This window comes from Neopsephotus bourkii, unplaced genomic scaffold, assembly GCF_033783945.1.
Source record: "Neopsephotus bourkii isolate Nb327-2 ecotype Australia unplaced genomic scaffold, CSIRO-AGI_Nbou_v1 NB_1314, whole genome shotgun sequence".
Classification (NCBI taxonomy): Eukaryota; Metazoa; Chordata; class Aves; order Psittaciformes; family Psittacidae; genus Neopsephotus; species Neopsephotus bourkii.
The window spans coordinates 392,065-413,363 of NW_026901795.1; the positions used below are offsets into that span (position 1 = coordinate 392,065).

Here is a 21,299-nt window from a genome sequence, read left to right on the forward strand (position 1 = left end):
AAAAAGGGAAAAACCAAACACAATAAAATTTATTAGGATTTTGGCATAAAGTCATGCTTACACAAAGAACCAAGTATCTCATGGTTGGTGTCAGTCCAGTAGGTGCCAGGAATTGCCATCAAAACAACCCTTGTAATGGCATCTTCAGCTGGATCAAACGAGACTTTCACTCTCCTGCTCACAATCTACCTGCTCTGCGGTGATTACATAGGAATCAAACAGCATGTACAAGCCAGTACAAAGAGATTATTTCAAATTTGGCACATTATAGCATTTAACTGAAACACTGGCTAAGTCCCAATGGCAGGCTGAACACAGCGAAGTGCTGAAATGAAGAGCTGGTGCTGAGCTACAATTCCTGCTTCTTAAGGCTTAAGTATCTGGGCACAGTGTCAGATTAGTAAAGACCATGCTTGGTCTGGAATTAGCAGAGCCTTAGCCAGGAACAGACCCAGCCCCAGTCACAGGGGAGGTGAAGGAACAGTACAGAGAAGACTGAAGTCTATCTGCAAGACTAAATGATCACATAGCTGCCAAACTTGACATGGCCTAAGAACATACGCACATAGAGCAGGGCTAATATGGCAGCTAATGGTCCCCCAGTTCCCAGAAACTATATTCCTCGTCTCAGCTCCTCTAGTGTCCTGAATATTTAACTCTTTCACAGGTTAAAGGCCACTTTTACATATCTACTGAAATTAATCCATTTTCATAGTTTGTATTTTTTACTTTCATGCATGTTTCAGAAAACTTGCTGATTTATGGGCTGTAATACCTTTATATGTTCATGTGTTTCATACTTCCAAAAACTACTGGTTCTTATTGCCAGAGTATATTAAACATGACAGAAGCAGGTTAAATGGTAAGACTCCTACACATACACCTAGATGTTAACATGCAAGAGTCTAAATGAAAAGGTAAGTATATAAGCTCTAGTTACAGTAAACAGATGCTATGGCACAATTCAGTTGCTTACACGAAGGCATCCTTGTGCTATATGCAACAGACTCAACCATCTTTCCCAGCCTCCAGCTGCCCTGCTGGCAAGGGATGATGCTTACATTCTGCCAGAGCAGCATGTCTTAGATATAGCAAGGTGCCTCAAATGCCCAAGATACTTGTTTCAGCAGGTAGCTGCAATCTCTTAAATAGCATTAACCCTGCACAACGAAGACCCTACTTGACAATCAGTTCACACATCCTTTTGAGATGTCTCTTGAGACCTAGGGTGATGTACATTATAAAACATACACAAAAACAGAAATTAAAAAAGGATACTATACCCCACTATATCCCAGCAGATTGTCTTGTGCAGCCCCTACAGCACATGTACCCCATGTTTTGGACACCACTACCTTAGACCTCACAGCCAATGCTAACACTGATCCACCCCATAAGCACACATTCATGTTCACATGTGACACACGTATGTAGAGGAATCAGCTAACTAACTGGAAAGAAGTTCAGTAGCAAACTAATCCTTTGTGGAACGTACTGTATTGTGAAATCTCTAAACTGTCTCTGTACTTGCAAATAGCTGCAGGAGAATTTGCTGAGGCATAACAGGTATTTGTTGATCAAATTTGGTAAGAAATAGAGCACTGGCCACAGAGGCAGCATAAATGTATTTACAGAGGTAAACCATGACCTAGCACTCCAATAAAGTAGTTCCACAGTATCTATCCACTGCTTACTGGCAGTTACCTGTGGTGCATAGTTTGCTATGGAATGGTAGGTGTTGCTTGGTAAATTAAGCAACAAAGAAAATACCAAATTTTCTTTTAAGACAAGCACTGTAATACTTAAGAGTTACAGAGTCATCAAGAGGGCAGAGCTTTTACTGTAGGTCAAAACAACAGATCTACTCCAGTGCTGTGCTTCTCCAGAGCCCTCAGACATTTATGGAGACATAGTTTAAGTCTAAAATCATGGAGATAGGGTGACAGTCCAAAAGTTTTATGTTTTGCATCCAGCAAATTGCAGAAAAATTGCAGAAACAGGTAATAAAGGCATCCTTCAAGGAATCTTCTCTGATGTTAAGACCTGAGAAGCATGGCAGCGGGCCTAAAAAAAAAGGAAGAAAGAGAATAGTTTAATGAGTGGAAATACCACTTTAAAGAACATTTTCCAAATTAGTAGTTTTGTAAGCTTAACTACTATAAAAGGTTATACTTCATCATAATTAAATGGGAGCTTTCAAGACAAAATTCCAAAGAACTGATATTTTTAAATATAAATGAAATCTTTGAAAAGAGGAAAACACCAAAAACCAAACACCACCACCCCCAAATCCCATACAATACTCTTATTTTTATTGTGTTCTGAATTTTAAAGCTTTTGCCAATAGAAGGAAGAGAGGATGGTTGTGTTTAACTGATATTCCTTACATGTTCAGGGCCAGAAAACACTTAATACCTCATTTTAATATACAGACATTAAATACAGTTGAGTAAGTAACAGTCATCAGTCACTTTACAGTTTAAATAGACATCCATCCTGAAGCTAGTGCTAGAATATGATGAATAGTGCTGAGAAGACACCACAGAACTGGAACATGAGTCCTCAGTATCAATTTGTTAGTGTAAGAAAGACAAAGCTTAAGAAACAAAAATTGTATCTGACATTCATCTGAAGACTTCCAAAGTCTTAAAAAGCTATGATGCCCAAAGTGAAACATGTGAATAAGATTCATTAAAATGCCAACAGCTCAAACACATAAGTTGCTCAGATCTGTGTTCTGAATATATAAATATCTAAGTACTTTCAGAAAGTGGAATGCACTAGTTATAGTGTCCAAGCTGAGGAGACGTGAGATGGTTAAGCCTCAGTTTCTGTGAGCCTTGTTCTTCAACTATCAAAGGCTGATAGACACCCCATAGCTTTACAAAGTCACAGTAAAAACCCCTGAACATAATTCTGGACTATGACTACTCTGGAAGTACCTTCTATGTTCACAATAAGTTATTTAGAAGAAAACCCTGTAACAAAAATGAAAGAAAAACCTAATTTACACCTGCAAACATCTGCAAGCCACATAAAAGACCTTGAAGTTGCCAGTTACATCAAGGTAGCATGCATTTACATGAAAAACAATTTTTGGTTTTGATAGCCTGTGATTACTCAATTCACCAATAAGTAGAAAGTGGCAAAGAATAAGGAAAGTGAAGAGATGAAAAAATTATTACCATGAAACCATATATGCATATTAAAGAAGAGATGTAGATTCTTTTCAATTTTCTTAGACAGAAACTATTTTCTGAAATACTTACAGCCTTCTCTTCCAAGGTGAGTACACCATCTACAGCCACTATCTGATATTGGTTTTTTTTTAAGCTACCCAGGTATTTCCGAAGTAGTTTGAGAGTAGTACCATCACTGTTTTGTTCTAGCAGTTTCTGCATTTCTTGGGAAGGACATCCCGGATCAAACAGTAGCAAACATAAAGTTTTATTCTTCTTCTCTTCTATTCCAACAACAGTGCGACTATGACCTAATTTCAAAATATCAAGATTCAGTATTTTGAAAACACATAAATCCAATTTTCTTCTTCATAGCATACTACTTATTTTCAGATCAAAAAATACGTTATTTGAAATTTAATAAGATCATTATAAGTAAACAGCAGATGTCAAAAAGTTGAGATCCCAATTACATCCAACTCTTTCATCAAAAATACAAGCATTAATGTTGTTCTTACTAAATAAAATAAAGGAACTAAAGTCACACCTTCGATTAAATGACGAAGGAATATAAAATGTTGCTCTGATTTGCAGCACATATAAAAAAGATACAGAATAGGAAGAAACCAGTGTATTGTGATACTGACCTTCATGTTGCAAGTAGATGGGTGGCTTGGAAGTACACACTACCTTTGTACCACTTCCAATATCTGCAGAATAGTAATGCAAAACCCATTCAAATAAACGAGGGTGTGTACCTGTAGGGCCTGTTGGTTTGTGAAAGTCAATGATTTGACACCTACAGAACATTTAGAAGGGAAGCAACAATAAGATTTCAAGTAGGTTGTTTGTTAAAACCATTTTTCACCTCTCAGTTCCTTCTGCACCAAGAATGTTTTCTAAACACAGAAATTCCAGGCATCAAGTGGCTGTTAACACTTTTCCCCTTTTTTCTTTTTAAATACAGAAGTAGGGGACACGTAATTACAAAGCAATGCAATATATGCTGTTCAAACCTGGAAAATTTATTCCATAACAAAAAAAAATACTGTTCAGTCTAACAGGAACTTGTGTAGCTTGCAAAAATTAAAATGTTAGATTTTTTTTGTATGTGATGCACATACACTACAGAATCCAGTTAACAGCTTTCAAAATTATATCTGTGAGTAGTTGAAATACAGATTCTTCTAGAGAAATAAAGATTTTAAACATGTTTGATTTTATGCATGTGGTGTAAGCCTTCACCAAGTTTCAAAGATCTAAGTAGTTATTCAGTTTATGTACCTGCATAAGCAGTTACACAGCTTTATGTTGTGCAAAATCAGATCTGTTTACAGGTTGCTTAAATTTAAAGCCATAAAGTTGGCTTTGTAATCACACAGTTGGCAATTCTGATCTTACTTACTTTACCCTTAGACTGGTTAACAGTGAATAAATTTCACATGCTCCTATCCATGCTTTTGAACCATGTAATCTGTTGTTGAAGTGAGATGCCCCATGAGGATCAAAGCCTTCTCTCCAGGCATCTTCAATCATGGACTGAATCTTCGGTATACTAGGAATTGCTGTAGTATCTGGAACAGAAAAGGTTTTGAATGGTGGTTACAGTTACTGAAATAGTCTATTAAAAATGTTCAGCTTCTTTTGTAAGAGGCAGTTGATGTTACAAAGATGCACGAAAAAAAACCTAAAGCTAAAACTTCAACCACATCATGCTTTGCCAGTATTCACCCCTCTGAATCTTTCCACAGGAAGCTACAGTTGTATAACAAGCATTTAATAGGTATCATTGACCTAGTATGCCTTGCTGTGTAAATGAAATTGCAAACCATCAATCAGTAGGTTGTCATCCAGTGCACATGAAACAAATAGGCAGCATTTTGTTTAATACCTCTCAAGCAGTCATTATACAAGCTGTTTTGCAACAGTGAGGAAAGGAGCATTTGGAAATTCCTGTAACCACAACCCCAGCCTCTGTCGCCCAAAGATGAGTGGAAGTGATCTACTCCTGCTGAAAGCCATACACGCCTCACATCTTTGTTTTCATTCTGATAGTACTTGCACAATGCTTCAATGATTCCTAAAAGAAGATGAAATACAAAGTTTATCTGTAAAATGAACTACAAAGTTTGCCATGAAAATGTTTTTCCCCAGCTTGGAACAGCTATAGGTTAAGAAAATGTAAAAATTTCTAAGTGATCTTACATTACATGTAGAACCCAAATCACAGAACCAGTGGACATTACACCTATTTCATTTTGTTGGACTTTATTTTGATGAATTCATGCACTATAAAACTTTCCAAGTTACTTTTTCACTGCTGTTACACAATAAATATTTTAAATTAAACAGCTTGGACTACATTATAAGCTGTGATACACATAGGAACTATTACAGTGAAATAGGAAAAATAACATCACCAATAAAGCATTCCTATGCTGCTGCCACCTCCAATGCAAGCTCCTCTTAAAACCATGGAAATACTTATGCATACTATGTAATTATTATACTCCCCACAAACTATTTTTTTCTGGAAGAAACTAAGGCGTGAAAAAATGGTAGAGAATTTGAGAATTACTGCAAATATTGTTTTAAAAATCCACTTGCAGGATATTCCAAATCCTCTTGTGTTACATGAAAGAACACACCTGGGAACGCTCTCTCCAATCTGTAAATGTAAATTCTTGAAAGCCCTTTATTGCCATGCTACTGTGAAGACAATTGTTCCACAGCCACAAGTTATTTTCTGAATTCCTCTCTGAAGTCTAAATCACTTTAAATCTATTATTTCCACTCAATATATTTTATAGAGGAAATTTTATTTTACCTATCAAGAACCAGATGGGTATTTTGCAAGGTAGAACAACTAGCAATATGCCAAGTCATTTGAACTGGGGTCTTGGTAAGTAAAGACAAGCAAGCCTTTTGAAAGGGACCAAGAAATCCATTAGCTCTGAATGTTTGTACCAATTACAAAACATTTCAAAGAAGATGTATCAAGTAGACGTCTACTCCTCCCAGTGCCCTCCTGGACTTCCTAATCAGACAAACACTGTGTTTACCTGGGACCCACTAACATGTTACTACAATTAACCGAAATAAGACAAAAAGCAACTGTAAAATTTAACCACTACATTAAGTCAGAGACCAGTGGGTAGCAAGTAGAAAACAATCACACACTCAAGGACAACCAACTTGTAATAAGACATTTGCATCTTTTGATACTTTTTGTATTTGCGCTCTTAACCAAATAACATGGTTCCAAGGTTCCACAGGAAAAAGAAGAAGAAAAAAGTCTTCACATTAGAATAAAAATTAGAAATACACTAAGCTTCAACTTTCTTGTTAGTTTAGAACTAAGATAGTATAGATTGAGCTAGAAAATCAGGATTAGAACTAGGATACAACTAATATTAAACACTCAATTATATGCTTTCTTTAAGACAAGTTTGACCAGTACATCCAAGGTCTAGAAAGCACAGTCTTAATTGTAAAATTCCAGCATTTTTACCTGAGGTTTTTGTTTTCCCGTCATCTATACCAAAAGCCAAACTCTCCATCATGTCAGCTTTCCTCTTGTGATAATCAAAAGGCTGCATTCTTCCTCTATCAACTTCTTTTTCCATATTCTTTAGGAATTGCTGCTTGTAGCCTCCAGAATTATCTAACCCATACTGTCTCTGTTAGGGACAGAATGTGCATGATTTAAATCACATTTTTTAAATGAGCCTTTACTGATTTTGAGAAACTGCGTGAACAATCAGTAACTTTGAAAAGCAGTGAACAGCGAGACACAGAAACTTCAGACTTAATTTTTAGAGCTTGCCAGGCTTTAGTCCTGAACAGCAATGTAGGAATAGGAAAGCCACACCTAGAGGAACATCCCTCTGCTACCTCTTGGGCAGCCAGCCATTGGCACAGAGGCAGTGAATGGTCAGGAGGTAGCGAGACTGGGAAATGAGCTATAAAGGCTGTCAGGTGGGAGAGAGAAAAGCAAGACCTAGCAGGAAATGGTCACTGGAGCAGATGGTGGTATCCAGAAGAGCATGCTGAGGGCTTTCAAGCACTCTGCCAGGCAACATGCTCCAGGCTGCCCTGCAAGGCAGAGTACAGTATGAAGCAGCAGGCCTGCTGAGGCCCTAAGTGGGAGCAGTAGACCATGCCCTATGAGCATCCAAACCCATCCCAAGCCAGCATCACCCAAAGCAGTAAACCCAAGTAGCTCAAGGCAGGCATCAGCATTGCTGAGAAGCTTATACCTGCCTGTAGCCAGACCTGCATCACTACTTCAACACAGCCTGACTGCACAGGTCTGACCTGGCATAACAATTCCTGGTCATTACAGCTCCAACACAGGCACCTCAGCTTCTAATGGCACAACTGTTCACCAGTTTACCGTTTAGACACATGACTGTACCTGCAGCTTTTTAAATTCTTCCCTCTCTTGCTTCTCTTCTTCTGATTTCTGCTGTTTATCTTCTTCAGTTTGGAGCTGCTGAGCCAGTTCTAGATCTCTCATGTTTCCACCTAGCCAGGAATAACATTCCAAAGAGAGAGGACTTGACTGGGAGGTTAACAACACTTTGGTGGATTTTCTTTATTTTAAGATTCTTTTCTAAGCAGACATACATAAACACAACTGGGCATTAAATTTAAGAGATGTATCCCACATTAATCTGAGCTATTAGCAACGAGCATTAAACAGGACTGACTGCATTCTGTTTACCAAGACTAAGAATCTTGACTTGGATGCAGTTCATGCAGTTACAGGAGCAATTACCTGGCAAGTAATGCCTGTACCTCTACTAATAAAAAAGCATCTTTTGTTTGCTATGTTTCACTTCACTGTTAGCAAGAAGTCCCAGCTTCTTGAATACCACACCTTTATTAGCTTCTAGGATCACTACCAGCAGTCTTGTAACAAAACCAAATTCAGGATCAGAGAACCAGATAGGGAATCTGCAGGATTTTATCAGCCATGCTAATAAATATTCCTTTATTGATATACCTAATAAATCAGCATTTAGAGAAAAAAAAATGAGAAAAAAATATGAAGTTTTCATAAGCTACCGATTTGCAGCTCATCCCAGTGGAATGTGCCACATTCCGTTCATGTAAAACTATGTGTATGTAAACCTTCTATAGAACTAGAAGAAAATATAATACGGCCGTCTTAAACATTCTTCACTCTGAGTTTTAGGCTAACATACAGTGACTTTACTTAACAACCATGCACAGACTAGTGTTTCTTTTAGCACGTATCAGGTAGAAACTTGGGCAAGTGAACTGCTATTAACTATGTTAACTTTGTCATATGCGTGTTTCTTTTTACATAAGGTAATATTTAGTTTAACTTTTGTCTGACATTCTATACTACAACATGCAAATACTTGTAAATGCTTTCAAGTATTATCAAGACTGCATCCTTTCATGTACCTTCCAAAAAGCTGTTTTCCTCCAAGTGTAAATCCACATGTTCTTCAAGAATCTGAATGTTTGTACAGGTAAGACTACACATTGGACATTCGTAAAGATGTTCACCATTTCCTGCATTTCAAGAAGAAATACAGTTTCTTGATTAATGCAATTCCTAGGGTAGTTTTTTTTTTTTTGTGGGTTTTTTTTTTCTTTTTTGAGAACCATCCCCTAATTGATACAGTCTAAGATAAATAAGTTTCTTAAATAGCTACCAGCAACTTTGGACAGCTAGAATAAGATTCTAGCTACTTTTAAAATATGATACAGCATTCAAATAAACAATGATTTTCCTTACTCCAACTTCATTCACCAAAATATCCTTGTGGTCTCCAAACCAGTGTTTAGCACTTCATAACACGAGTGCTGGAGCTTTCCTAAGTCTCTACCTCAAACCAAAAGCTACCTTTCCCTAACATGTCCTGCAACTGCTCTATGGGAACTACAGGAAAATTTTTCACAATGAGAACAGCCATCAGAATAATCTCCACAGAAAAGTGGTGGGCTGCCCAACACTGAACACGTTTACGATTCAGCTAGACAGGGTGCTGGGGCACCTACTCTAGGTCATGTTTTGCCAAGAAAGGTTGGACCAGATGATCCTTGATGTCCCTTCCAAACTGGTATTCTATGATCCTGTCTAGAATGAGACTTCAAGACACAAGTCAAACTTTTGTGAGCAAAAGTTGTATGTCAAATAGGTAACAACCACTTCCCTATCACATGAAAGCATTACCATTTACTTTCATTGATACAGACAGCATATTTTGGGAATGCAGAACACTACAGGTTCGTCAGCATTACCGCTCTGGAACAGATTTTTCAAGCGACGCCTGCATTGCCTTTGCTCACTGTCACGTTCTAAGTAACTTCTCCCGACCGTCTTCAGTCGAGGCCCCTAATTCGCACCCCCAACACTCTCTGGGTTCTCCAGCCACATCCTCCAGGGCGATAACATGCCTGAAGGAACACTCAGGCAGCGCCCGAACACGGCGGAGTCCCCCGGGAGGTGAGGCCCTGGCACAACCCCAACCTCCCCGGCAATCAGGCGCGATCCCCTAACCGCCGCCGCTCACCTGGGCCCAGGTCCCCCAGCACGTGCCCGTGCCGAGTCCAGAGGTGCGCCTCTAGCTCCCGTCCCGCTGCCTCCCCGCAGAAGGGGCACTCGGGCAGTCCCTCGGGGGAGAGCGGGCGGCGAGCTGCCGGCGGCCCCAGCTCCGCCGTGTCGGTGCGGCGGCGGCGGCGCTCCTCGCAGCGCGGCAGGCAGCCGGTGGCGCCGCAGAGCTGACGGCAGGGAGGTCGGTCGGGGTTCGTTGGTCGGGGCTCGTTGGCCGGGGGTAGTGGCGGCGATGTCCCGCGGCCTCCTCAGGACACAGCGCCTGCCCATACAAGCCACACAGCAACACCACCCCCCTACACCTAGACGTACTACGTCACGTCCTTTCCTGCCTAGGGGCGGGTGCCTGCTCGCGGAGCATGCCGGGAACGGACGGACCCGCCTTCCCGGCCTGTGCGGAGCGCGGCGGGTGGCGTACGCCATCTTGAATTGCGATAGGGTGCTGTCGCTGTGCTGAGCGGGGTTTGCTCGCTTGGAGGGCGGCGGGCGTCTCCGCTTCCATGGGTAAGAGCCCTGAGAGCCGGTGGGAAGGGGTAGGGGATTGTATTTCTTCCGAAGCTGGGTGTGGTGCCTCTAGCTGTAAGGTCTCCAGCGCAGGCCGGTCTCTCGCAGGCAGCAGCTGGGCGTTGTCGAGGGCGGCAGCTCGGTAGCTCGGTCCTAGTCAGATGGGGCAGTCGGTGCTGAGACAGGGTCTTCCCACTGTTCACCGCTGCTTTTTCAGATACAAAGCTGCCAAGTCACAGCTTTCCCGCCCTGCTGCTGGCGGAGGGGGGTTTCACCCCTCTTCGTGGGATGTGGTTTTTTTGTGGCTGGGGTGGGTGTCAGCACGACCGAGCAGTCGGTCTGACTTGGCTGGTGCAAAGCATGCAGGCAGTGCCTCGCCTCCCTCGGCGCTGCAAGTCTGGGAAGGGACGCTGGTACAGTGCAGCGCGGTATTTAGGGAACCTTGTGTAGGCAGGGAGGAAATAAATGCTAGTAGGATAGGTCTTAGTCTAGGCACAACAAGTGGGAGAGATGCAGGATGTGGTGGGTGGAGGGATTTAGTGTTAAAGCGAGCGTTAATTTGCAGCGCAGAAGTGTGGACTTCCTTGGATCTAGATGCAGAAGGCGTGAAGCTTGAATACATCAGGGGCTGCTAGTCTTCTTGCCCTTGTGATGTCTATACCGAAATCCTTATGGGGAGAATGAAGCTATAAAATCATAAGCTTTTCTTATTGAATACAACTCTGAAGAAAGCTTCCTTCCGGTTGAGCTTTTGTAACTCTTTATAGAGCTGGAGACCTAAACGGGGTGACTTTTGAGTGCGCATGTACCTTATTTGTTTCATTGCTTGGCCTCACAGTTCTATTTCCACAACTAAATTGGTAAGGTGCGAGTGATTAAGGAAGTGACAATGTTCTGGGACTAGTTAAGCCAGTACTGTTATTGGGAAAATGATTTTAAATAGTACCTTAAAAGTTACATGACAACTAAGAGAAAATTGCTTTAGACAGTGGCACACTTATCTTCGTGGTCCAGAGATGGCAGTAGTTTGCTAAGGTTCTTGTGAAGCAGATGTGTTTGGGTGAAACAGGCTGCTGAGTCCTCAGAGTGTCTTGTTGGTATTAGCGTATATCGGTGGATTCTTTTTCTCTCGCAGCTTAATGTTTATTGCTCAGCAGTCCGTGGTACTGCTGATACATTAAAAAAGGGAAGGAAAAAAAAAGTGTAGCCCCAGCATGGAAGTTTATAGAGAATTGTGTACATTTCAGGAGCTGCAGTTCAGATGCTTTCTTCTTGTGGAAGAGTTCCAGACAAGAGTTCATGTAGAGTTTTAAAACGTATTTTTGACAGTTATTTGTCAGATGAAGGTTACAATTTTAGCCTTAAAAGCTGGCACCATGCTATTAACAGCCTTTTTCAGTCAGTTTGATCTTTTCAGTGACAGAATCATGTTTTACCACTTTTATCTTTTCCCAACTGATATGCCTGAAATGACAGCTTCTAATCCTCTAATCCATCAAATGAGCTGTTAATTAGAATGAATCAATCATTTCATGAGTTTAAAATGGGAGAGTATGCTTGTCTGGCACTACTGACCCTTAATTTGTTCTTCTGCACACAGTTTAGAAGGAAATTAAGCCCAGCTTTTAGGTCCTCTTTTATGTTTGCAAGATAAGCATTAAAAAAAAAAAAAAACAAAACAAAAAAACAATGCAGTAGTATATTAAATGAAGCAGTAATTACTGCAAGTTTTCTTCTTTGATTTGTTCTTATTTTCTAATACATTAAAGGTCTTCTGTATGAGAGGAGGAAGAAAATTACTTGTAACCATCAAAATTAACAACATAATTTTGCTTTTAGTTTCTCAGTTTGCTTATAAAACCCATAATTTCTTTTTGCAGGGGATTATGCCTTTTAATGAAAAATCTGATCTGTGAGATGAACTGAAGTTTAGAAATGCCTGTCTAGGCAAAGCTTTTTCTCTTGATTTCTACCTTAAGAGGTTTTATTGATGAACTGGGTATTGCAAGCAGCTACAGGAATATACAGCTGCTGCTGTAGATAGTCTTGCATTGAAAGAGATATCATGTTTGCCTTGTGAGGTTTGGCCTTTTGGAGTAATTTTTACTTTTTACTTTTTTTTAATAGACAACATGGCGAGCCCGGGTAAAGATAATTTCAGAATGAAAAGCTACAAGAATAACGCACTTAATCCCCAAGAAATGCGAAGACGAAGAGAGGAGGAGGGAATCCAGCTTCGGAAACAGAAAAGGGAAGAGCAAGTGAGTATCTTGTTGAGCTGTTAAGTGCTTATGAAACTGAATGCAGACACATGAAAGGACTTGAGCAGAATCCGGAGCACCAGATTGACTGTTTCCTGTGCAGTCTTGGGGAGCACCAGGCACTTCTTAAAAAAGTCAACGGGAACACTTAAGTCACTAGGGCACACAGAGGAGAGAGCTGTGTCTTAAGTTTAATCCTTAGTCTTGGTTTACACATGTAAGACTGGTCTTAAAGGATGCTTCTTTTTTTTTTCCAGTAAGGGGTAAAAACCTTGCATTCTCTTCCAGAGTTTGGGCCAAAGTTGTACTGTTAGAAGGTTGAGGATTATTTTCATCTTTGAAGCCATACTTCAAATGCCCAGGAGCTTTTCTACAGTAATTTAGTAAGTTGTCTGGCAGTTAGTGATCTCTGAACATATATCCCTGGATATATATAATTTGCAGTTCTCCTTACTGAATTTTTAGTGATTGGAGTTACATGGAGTACTGTGTAATTCAGTGGTTTGTGTTAGTTCTTTTACCCTAAGTGTTTAGTAGTTTCTTGCCAGGAAATTAAGGAATGTACTTTGTTTTTCTCTTTGGTCTAAAGTGGCTGAATTTGTCTCCCACAACCTAGGGAGTGTCCCAGCCACTGATCTGCAGTATTCTCTGAGGCTGGAATGCTTAATGCTTCTCCTGGGAAAACGGTGCTACTGCATAGAAAAGAATTTAAATTAGATAGGCCAGAGAGGTAAGAGTAAGAAGTCATACAATACTGGAGCATTTATCTGTGAATGGGTAACTGCATTGCAGTTCCCGCTGGAAGTTTTGTTTGTGTATTTTGTAGTAAATACTCCCTAGGTAAATTATGAAAAGAATGGGTGTTTTCTCTCCCATGCTAACTGTCGTAACAATGAGAATGGTGTTATGTTCTCCTTGATCTTAATATGTTGGACTGGTGCTTTTTGACTCTTCCTGAGCTGGGAACAACATGTTTATGCAGCGAGATGAGACTGCTTTTGCTCCAGAAGAAATAAATAACTGGTAGATAGACCACGATCCTAAACAGTAACAGTTTATACATGTCAATGAGGAGCTGCTCTGTCCTTATTGAGCGCTAGAAAGAATGACTGATCTTCCTGAAGAGGCATGTTTTTTCTTCTGCCTTTATGGGCTTAAATGGAATTAAACCTTGGTTACGTCCAGGATTCTGCAATTTTTTTGTGCCCAAGATTGTGCTCAGTGCAAAAGTGTGTGTTGAAGAAGGGAGAGAATGCCTTGGTTTGAAATATGGGTAGATGTAAACTCAGGTTGCTTCTGCAGTTTTGAGTATGTACAACAGTAGAAATCTAGGTGTCTATAGACACCCACAGGACAAAACCTTCAGGATTTATTAGGAGGTTTCTTTATTGTGCTTACAGTGAAATCTTAGTAACTGGACTGAGATTCTAACATTTATTTTTAAAGGTATCAATGTTAATATTCTTGGAATTGTTAATTACAGTAGTTGTAAATGTAGTGCTGTAAAAATTCAGGTTTGATGTCTGGAAGAAAACAGGCTAGTGTGAATATTTTGCTTGTATGACAGAAAATGAAGAGGCATTCATAAAACATAGTTGATGAAATACTAAAGTGCAGGTATGTATTTTGAGCATAGGCAGTGCAAGCAGCCAATGGATTTTTGGCTGCATGCACTGTAATTTTTGGACATAGGGAATGCTTAATGTAACATAATTTAAAAATTCACCTTGAAGCTACACTGTTTTTTCTCCAACTATATTAAAATACTGTTTTTGTTTTAACCTTTCTGCAGTTGTACCTGAAATATAGGCACTGTTTAATTGCCATTCAGAGAAAGCACATAGATCTTAGACCTTCTGTTGCAGGGAGGAATGCAGTGTTCTGAAACACAAACGTTGTCTCTGTGTTGATGGTTTTAACTTGCCTAAAAACAGAGAAAGTAAGTTGTAGGGTACTGTTTCCTGCTTAAAAATAAATGCTAATTATGAGGGATAAAAGACTAAAAGCACAAATATCTGTATCTTTTTCTTACATGTGGAAAAAAGGTAGGGATCTTTGCTAATTAAAAAGAATCTCAGTTTTTAAGTGTCTCTCTGAAGTGTTGTGCAGTTTATCAAGATACAGATATACTAGAGTTTTTCTCTTATGCTCGTTAAGCTTTCATGTAGAATTCCATTTGCATGGATGAGTGGGAAGGTGAGGAAATGAAATACTTTGACTAGTATTGGTGAAAGCATTTCTTCAAGTGTATGTCATTAAAACTTGCCATAGAGTGGGTACTGATGACTCCCCAAATTTTTTTCTTTGTTTAGCTGTTTAAACGCAGAAATGTTTCTCTACCGGGAAATGAAGAATCTATGATAGAGAGTCCAATTCAGGATCCTGACGTCAGCTCCACTGTACCTATTCCAGAGGTAATACTTTACAGTGTGCTTAGAATGTTGTCTGTTAATGTGCATAGGACTAGATGTAAGAAATCCTCCTTTCATTTTTAGGAAGAAGTTATTACAGTAGACATGGTGCAGATGATTTTCTCAGATGATCCTGATCAGCAACTCACAGCAACTCAGAAATTCAGAAAATTGCTATCTAAAGGTATATAAACATTCCCTGATTATTTTTGTTGTTGTGCCTTTTGTGTTATTTTAGTCATCGTCAGTTAAACTTCAGTTTTGTTTTACTTTAAAATAGAGCTTGCTGAAGCTTCTAGTTCTGTTTGTAGAGAAACTGTGCCAAATCTGTTCCGACCTAATGGCTAAATACAGAAAGCTTCATTCTAATGTTAAGTCTTTCAGGCAAAGTTAACAAAAGCAAGGATATTTTGATTGAAGTGTCCAGGACCCTAACTAACTACACATTAATGTTACTTACAGTACTTGTTGCAGTGATTCAATTCCTGATTCTCGTTCTGTAATTGAGGGGAGAATTATATAGTGCCACAGAACAGTTGCAGCTTGTTTTTGTTGAGACTCTAAGACATGCAGTCTGAAATTAATGCTAGTATTTGTATAGCATGATGGATGAAGGTATGTGTGGTCATTTAAATAGTAGCTAATCATAATTGCTCTTCCTCTGACCTGAGGTGCTGATTGAAGGAACAGTGTTTTGTAATGTGTTACTAGTGTGCCAATGGATAATAGTACACGTTAGCATTATTATACATAATAGGGTGTTTATGGAGATGATACTGCAGTCTTCTAAAGTCAAGAGTTTAGCAACTTCATTTGAGATTAAAATGATTGAATGCTAAGAATTATGGTAAAAACTGAGAATTATATTTGTTTTGTGTCATACTGAAAAAGTGATTAATTTGTGTTTTGTTTGATTTGTTGGGTTTTTGTTGTTTGGTTTTTTTGTTGTTGTCTTTTTTTTTTTGTTAGGCTTAACACAAATATGTTTGGTTTTATTCCTTAGAGCCTAATCCACCTATAGATGAAGTTATACAAAAACCAGGAGTAGTACAGAGATTTGTGAAATTTCTAGAGAGGAATGAGAATTACACTCTGCAAGTGAGTTTGGTTCATACTCATTGGGGGCTTGGAATGGGTTTTGTTTTTTTTTTTTTTATTTATATTTTTTTTTTAATAGCCATGTTTTGTTATTTTTAACCACTGAAGCTATAAATTTTTAGTTGTTCGAAATGTCAGCTATTGTCACTGAAACTGTGATGGAACTCGTGTCAGTTTCAAAGTAGTCTTTAGGGTTATGTATTCACCTGCTCAAATACTTGGGTTTTGAAAGCAGAATGTGTTCAGGAGGGTTTCCAGAGTGGTATGTTAAGATCATCAGCACTGATGTGTAAGCAGAATCTGTTTTGTTTGTGTTGAGTCTATTGTAGTACTTTTCAGTGAAAATTTTAGAAAAGAAGGGGAAAAAGATACAGGGAACAGAAAGGCTTGACAAAACCCTTTTAGAAAACCCTTGAAGAATAGATAATTAAAATACAAGTAACTAGTTCTGTCTACTTGTGGAACTCAGGTCCTGTGTACGTTCATACTAGAAGAATTAAATTTAATATAGAGTAAATAGAAGGGATTTATACTAGTTAATAGAGATTTGTAACCTTCCTTAGATTTCGTGCTGCAAGCCAAAACCTAAAACTAACTTCACTACTGGTAGTTTTTATTAAGTAGAGATTTTGTCAATGCCAATTATTCTATTGTATAGAAAGTACAATAATAGTAATAATTGCATTTCAGTGGAAAGAGAAAAAAGTTGGAAGATTGACCTCTGCAACTCTTGCATCAAACTTTTTTTATCATTTTAAGTTTTACTGCTCGGTGGTTTAACATGGTCTTCTTTGTGCTAAACAGTTTGAAGCAGCTTGGGCTTTGACAAACATAGCCTCTGGAACTTTTCTACACACCAAAGTTGTAATTGAAACTGGAGCTGTTCCAATTTTTATTAAGTTGCTTAGTTCAGAACATGAAGATGTACAGGAGCAGGTAACTGTTTTATAACTACTTAAAATTAATTTCTGAGTTTGGGGGGGGTGTTCTTAAAGAGGCTTTGAGCCCCATTTGCCTACTAGCCCATCCATCTGGCATCAAGAATTAAAAAACTTACCTTTGGTGTTTCTTTGAACCTGTATTTTATCTCATGTTGTGGAGTAATTTAAAGAAAACATCTAATTTCTCTTGTGTTTTGGTTTGGTTTTGGTGAGGAGGGGGTTGTTATTTTTGAGAGACTAATTTACTGGCTTTTATTCAGCATGCTTCAAAGTTTGTATGGTGAAAGTTTGTGATGTAACCTTTTTTTATTCCTTATATGTTGTTTGCAACTTTTGAGTTTTATTCCATCTATTACACATAGTAACACATGTAACTATTGAAAAGAGTATGTGCATACCTTTTCTGTAAAAACAAAACAAAAAAAAAACAACCAAAAAAACAAAACCAAACAACCCATGTGAATCAACATATTTTCATAACAGAAGACTTGAAAGGATGACTTCGGAATAGGTAATTGACTTTGTGCAAGTTCACAAAAAATGTAACATAAAAATCGGTAGTCTTCTGAAATGCTATATTTGGAATGATACTTTTTTTAAAATTCTATAATATTTGCTGTAAAATATTTAGATATGATCTGTATAAATCTGTATAAATTCACTTGAGTGCTTGCTTTTTAAGGCAGTGTGGGCTCTTGGTAACATTGCTGGTGATAATGCAGAATGCAGAGACTTTGTTTTGAACTGTGGAATACTACCACCCCTCTTGGAGTAAGTATTATAAATTAGTACTGTAATATGAAATTAATAATAATAAAATAATACCAACATAGATAACTGTAAACTTCAACTTAAAATTCATTTAAGAGAATATAAATGTTTTTGTATTACCTGAGCTTCATCCTTATCTTTAGTTAGGTAGTCCATGACTGTAAACTTTCCAATGTTTGCAAAAAGAGAGAAGTGTTATTTCACAGTTACGGCAATTTCTGTATTGTGCAGAACTCTCTGTTGCCAGAAATCTGGATATGTAGGGTGGGACAGATGATTTAATTTACATGTGCATTTGTGTGATTCTAACTGGTTGGGCAGTAGACTGGTTTCTCCACCTTTGTCCAGTAGCTCCAAGATCCAATGTTGCTATCTGTCCATTTGCTTGGTTGGGGTGACCTGACAAAGCAGTTGTTACGTGAGCTGTGTCCACCAGAAAATTTCTCTTTGCTAGGAATATTGTTCCAGCATTTTACTATACACTTTCAACAAGAGGTGAATGTACCTTATCAGAGAAAATGCCTTAGAAATTTGTAAAATAGCTTAAAATATAGAGGAGACTGTGATTACCTTCCTTGAGGTTTTTGAGGATTAACAGCTTTAGATATTTTGATACGTATCTCAAAGTGAACTTCATTTTTCAGGTGCTGAATCTCTTATATTCTGTTCAGCAAAAATAGTAAAGGTTGAGGTGTTGTGTTTTTGTGGGTGGTTTTTTTGTTTGTGTGCATTTGGTTTTGGTGTTTTTTGTTTGTTTGGGTTTTTTTTTAAGATCTCTTAAGTTTTATTTTTTTTATGAAACTTTTTATTATTATTAATTGCATTCTCTGAATGAAAACATTGAAGTTAGTTCAGGGGAGAGTTCCATCTTCTAGTCCCTTCTGAAAACCCTCAGAAAAGATTAATTGAATGATTTTTCATGTGAGCAGTAATTTACTTTATATACATATACCTGTTTTGGTAATGAGTTGTCCACACAAAATAATCTATTCAGATTTACTTGATTCTTAAAAAAAAATATATTTTGCAGCATGCAAGCTATGAAGAGAAATAAATTGAAATTGGGACACAGTATTAGGATTTCTTTTCCAAATTTGAGGTCTTGTTAGTAATAATAGACAAAAACACCTCTTTGGTAAGAAATGATTATTTCTATTATTGTTGTCTCTTTCACAGACTGTTAACAAATTCAAATCGTCTTACAACAACTAGAAATGCAGTCTGGGCTCTCTCAAATCTCTGTAGAGGAAAGAACCCACCTCCAGACTTCAGTAAGGTATAATAAAGTAATTCATTTTTACAAATCAGAAAGCCGAAGACAACCTGTGCTTTTAACGTTGTAACGCACTCTTTGAATCTGGAGGTAGACTCAAGTTATCTTTTTAATGTAACACAGCATTCTCCAAGTATGTGGTTATAAAGACAGGAAGACTTTAGAGGCTAGTAGGAATATTAGCTTCTCATTTTCATTTTAATTAATTTCTCATAAGGTTAATGGCATTAAAAAGATTTAAAGAATTTAACACTGAATGTTCTGGTAGAAGAGACTGAGGTTAAATGATCGTTAAAGAGAATTTGGAGAAAAATTGCATGTCTTGACGCTTACCTCTTGAAGTGGTAATTACTGTCATTGCTACTTAATTCTTGGAGAGATACTAGCAAAAATGGTGAATTCCTGATGTCAATTCATCAATCACCTCACAGTTGCTTAAGTTGTATCTTTCAGGAGTGTTTTGTTCTGGTAGTAAAAAAAAAAAAAAAAGGCAAGACTTTTTGCTGCTTAAATGCTTAAAGCATCAGTGGAAAATGATGCCCTGTAGGCAGCTACTAATAAGAGCAGCTCCTTTGCTTTTTGCCCTTTGCAGTAGCACCAGGACTGCTAAAGGAGGATGAATTGCATAACTGACGTAAGGTAAAGAATTGAGCTCTAACAAAGAATATGAAATTCCCAAGCTATACAGCTGAAACCTGTCAGGTTCCAGGTGGTATTAAGATGCTCTAGTTCATTTGGCTCTTGTCTGTGTGGAACCTGTAGGAGATTAAGGCCAGAGACTACAGTTACAGTAAGAAGCGAAGTCAGCTGTTGTTTCTTTGCTTTAGTTCAGTGAATGCTAAGTTGTCTGTGAATGACTTCAGTTTCTTTGTGGTAAAGCAATTGTAGATTGGTTATTATAAATAACATCCAGCACTCCTACAAAAACAGTAATATCAAAAAATGCTATTACTTTGAAATTGTGTTCACTGAGTGAGTCAAAAAAGCATCAGTAATTCCTAATCATCTAGTTATCTGTAAAAGCATAAGTTTTTTTGGTGAACAATTATATACCTAATGTATATCTAAATAAATAGGCTGTAAATTAGAATTTGCCCAGTTTGCCTGTTTGAATTGGATATCTAGTTTGATTGGGAAGTGTTCCACTTAGGTCCTGATTCATTAATAAGGTCATGTGCTTTGGCAGGAATGTTTTTCACCTTTATGCCTTTGCAGAATGTTCTCTGAAACTTGTAAAATACAAACCACCTAATTTTATGCAATATTTTTTCTTTAATCTAGGTTGCTCCTTGCTTGAATGTTTTATCGAGACTGTTGTTTAGCAGTGACCCAGACGTTTTGGCAGATGCTTGCTGGGCCCTTTCTTACCTTTCAGACGGTCCCAATGATAAAATTCAAGCTGTTATTGATTCTGGAGTGTGTCGAAGATTGGTAGAGTTGCTTATGTAAGTCTTTACCAAATAAATGTCTTTACAGTACTGTTAATATTAGATTCAGATTGCACTGTCTTTTCTCACCTTAAGTCTGGATTTTTATGTGGAGTGATGAATATGTATTTATCTGAAACCTTTTAAGTTACTTGGCTCCTGGCTTTTTTTTCCTGAGATTGACAGTGAAAAAAGTTTTCTCCAATGTATTTATTTATATTGCTTAAAATGTAATGTAGGATTTCATTTACATAGAGGAATAGAAAGGTGAAGACTGAAGATGCAGCATCTTACTATTAACTTTTTAAATTTCACTGTTGTATTTTATTTTCTTACCTTTCTAGGAGATGTAGTTGCAATACAGACAGTTCTTGGCCTTGGGAAGTCCAGAAGCAGGCTTATGCCACTTTTAAACTGCTCCTGTGTATTTGGTTTATGGTTCATTATTTTCCTAGAAAGGGAGACTAAATCCCTGTGTTCGCATGAGGACTGCAGAATGTGTCAGGGATAGTAGTTCTCAGCACTGACAGCTCAGCATAGTTCCCTGTGGAAAGCTTGCTAGTATACCTGTCAGGACACAGTGAGTTCGCTTTCTGTAGAATTTTTAGAACAGGTTCCCCTCCCCCACACCTCAGGTGGTTGAATATGGCTTCATGTACTGGCTTACTGACTTCGAATAAAAATTATTGAATTAGAATAAAAGAGGGGGGGTTCACTTAAAAAGGGGAGCTGGTAAGTTTTAGTGTGCCCCTAGTAACACCTGTTGCTATGGCTATTGAATGGTGTACATTCCAGTTTTGTACTGAATAATACTTGAGCTGGGTGAAATGAATTTGCTGGAC

The 21,299-nt window shown here is 38.2% G+C and overlaps 2 protein-coding genes across 6 annotated transcripts in view; one reads left to right on the forward strand and one right to left on the reverse strand.

Moving 5' to 3' along the window:
- ZUP1 (zinc finger containing ubiquitin peptidase 1) lies at positions 1 to 10,194 on the reverse strand. Its single transcript, XM_061366197.1, is given in 11 exon segments — positions 1 to 2,064; positions 3,270 to 3,490; positions 3,827 to 3,978; positions 4,585 to 4,753; positions 5,071 to 5,259; positions 6,691 to 6,859; positions 7,597 to 7,706; positions 8,616 to 8,726; positions 9,731 to 9,968; positions 9,971 to 10,067; positions 10,190 to 10,194. Coding segments are annotated over 11 exon segments (1,509 nt in total). The 3' UTR covers positions 1 to 2,016.
- The window catches only part of KPNA5 (karyopherin subunit alpha 5), a 20,385-nt gene continuing 9,214 nt past the window's right edge, over positions 10,129 to 21,299 (forward strand). For 2 of the 5 annotated variants that reach the window (XM_061366173.1, XM_061366175.1), the window contains exons 1-9: positions 10,129 to 10,275; positions 12,403 to 12,536; positions 14,849 to 14,950; positions 15,032 to 15,131; positions 15,951 to 16,045; positions 16,850 to 16,981; positions 17,669 to 17,757; positions 18,934 to 19,033; positions 20,312 to 20,475. In XM_061366173.1, coding sequence (XP_061222157.1) covers positions 10,272 to 10,275; positions 12,403 to 12,536; positions 14,849 to 14,950; positions 15,032 to 15,131; positions 15,951 to 16,045; positions 16,850 to 16,981; positions 17,669 to 17,757; positions 18,934 to 19,033; positions 20,312 to 20,475 — 920 coding nt within the window. In that variant the 5' untranslated portion in view covers positions 10,129 to 10,271. The remainder of the gene's footprint in view (positions 10,276 to 12,402; positions 12,537 to 14,848; positions 14,951 to 15,031; positions 15,132 to 15,950; positions 16,046 to 16,849; positions 16,982 to 17,668; positions 17,758 to 18,933; positions 19,034 to 20,311; positions 20,476 to 21,299) is intronic. The other 3 variants (XM_061366176.1, XM_061366177.1, XM_061366178.1) reach the window with 3 other exon arrangements.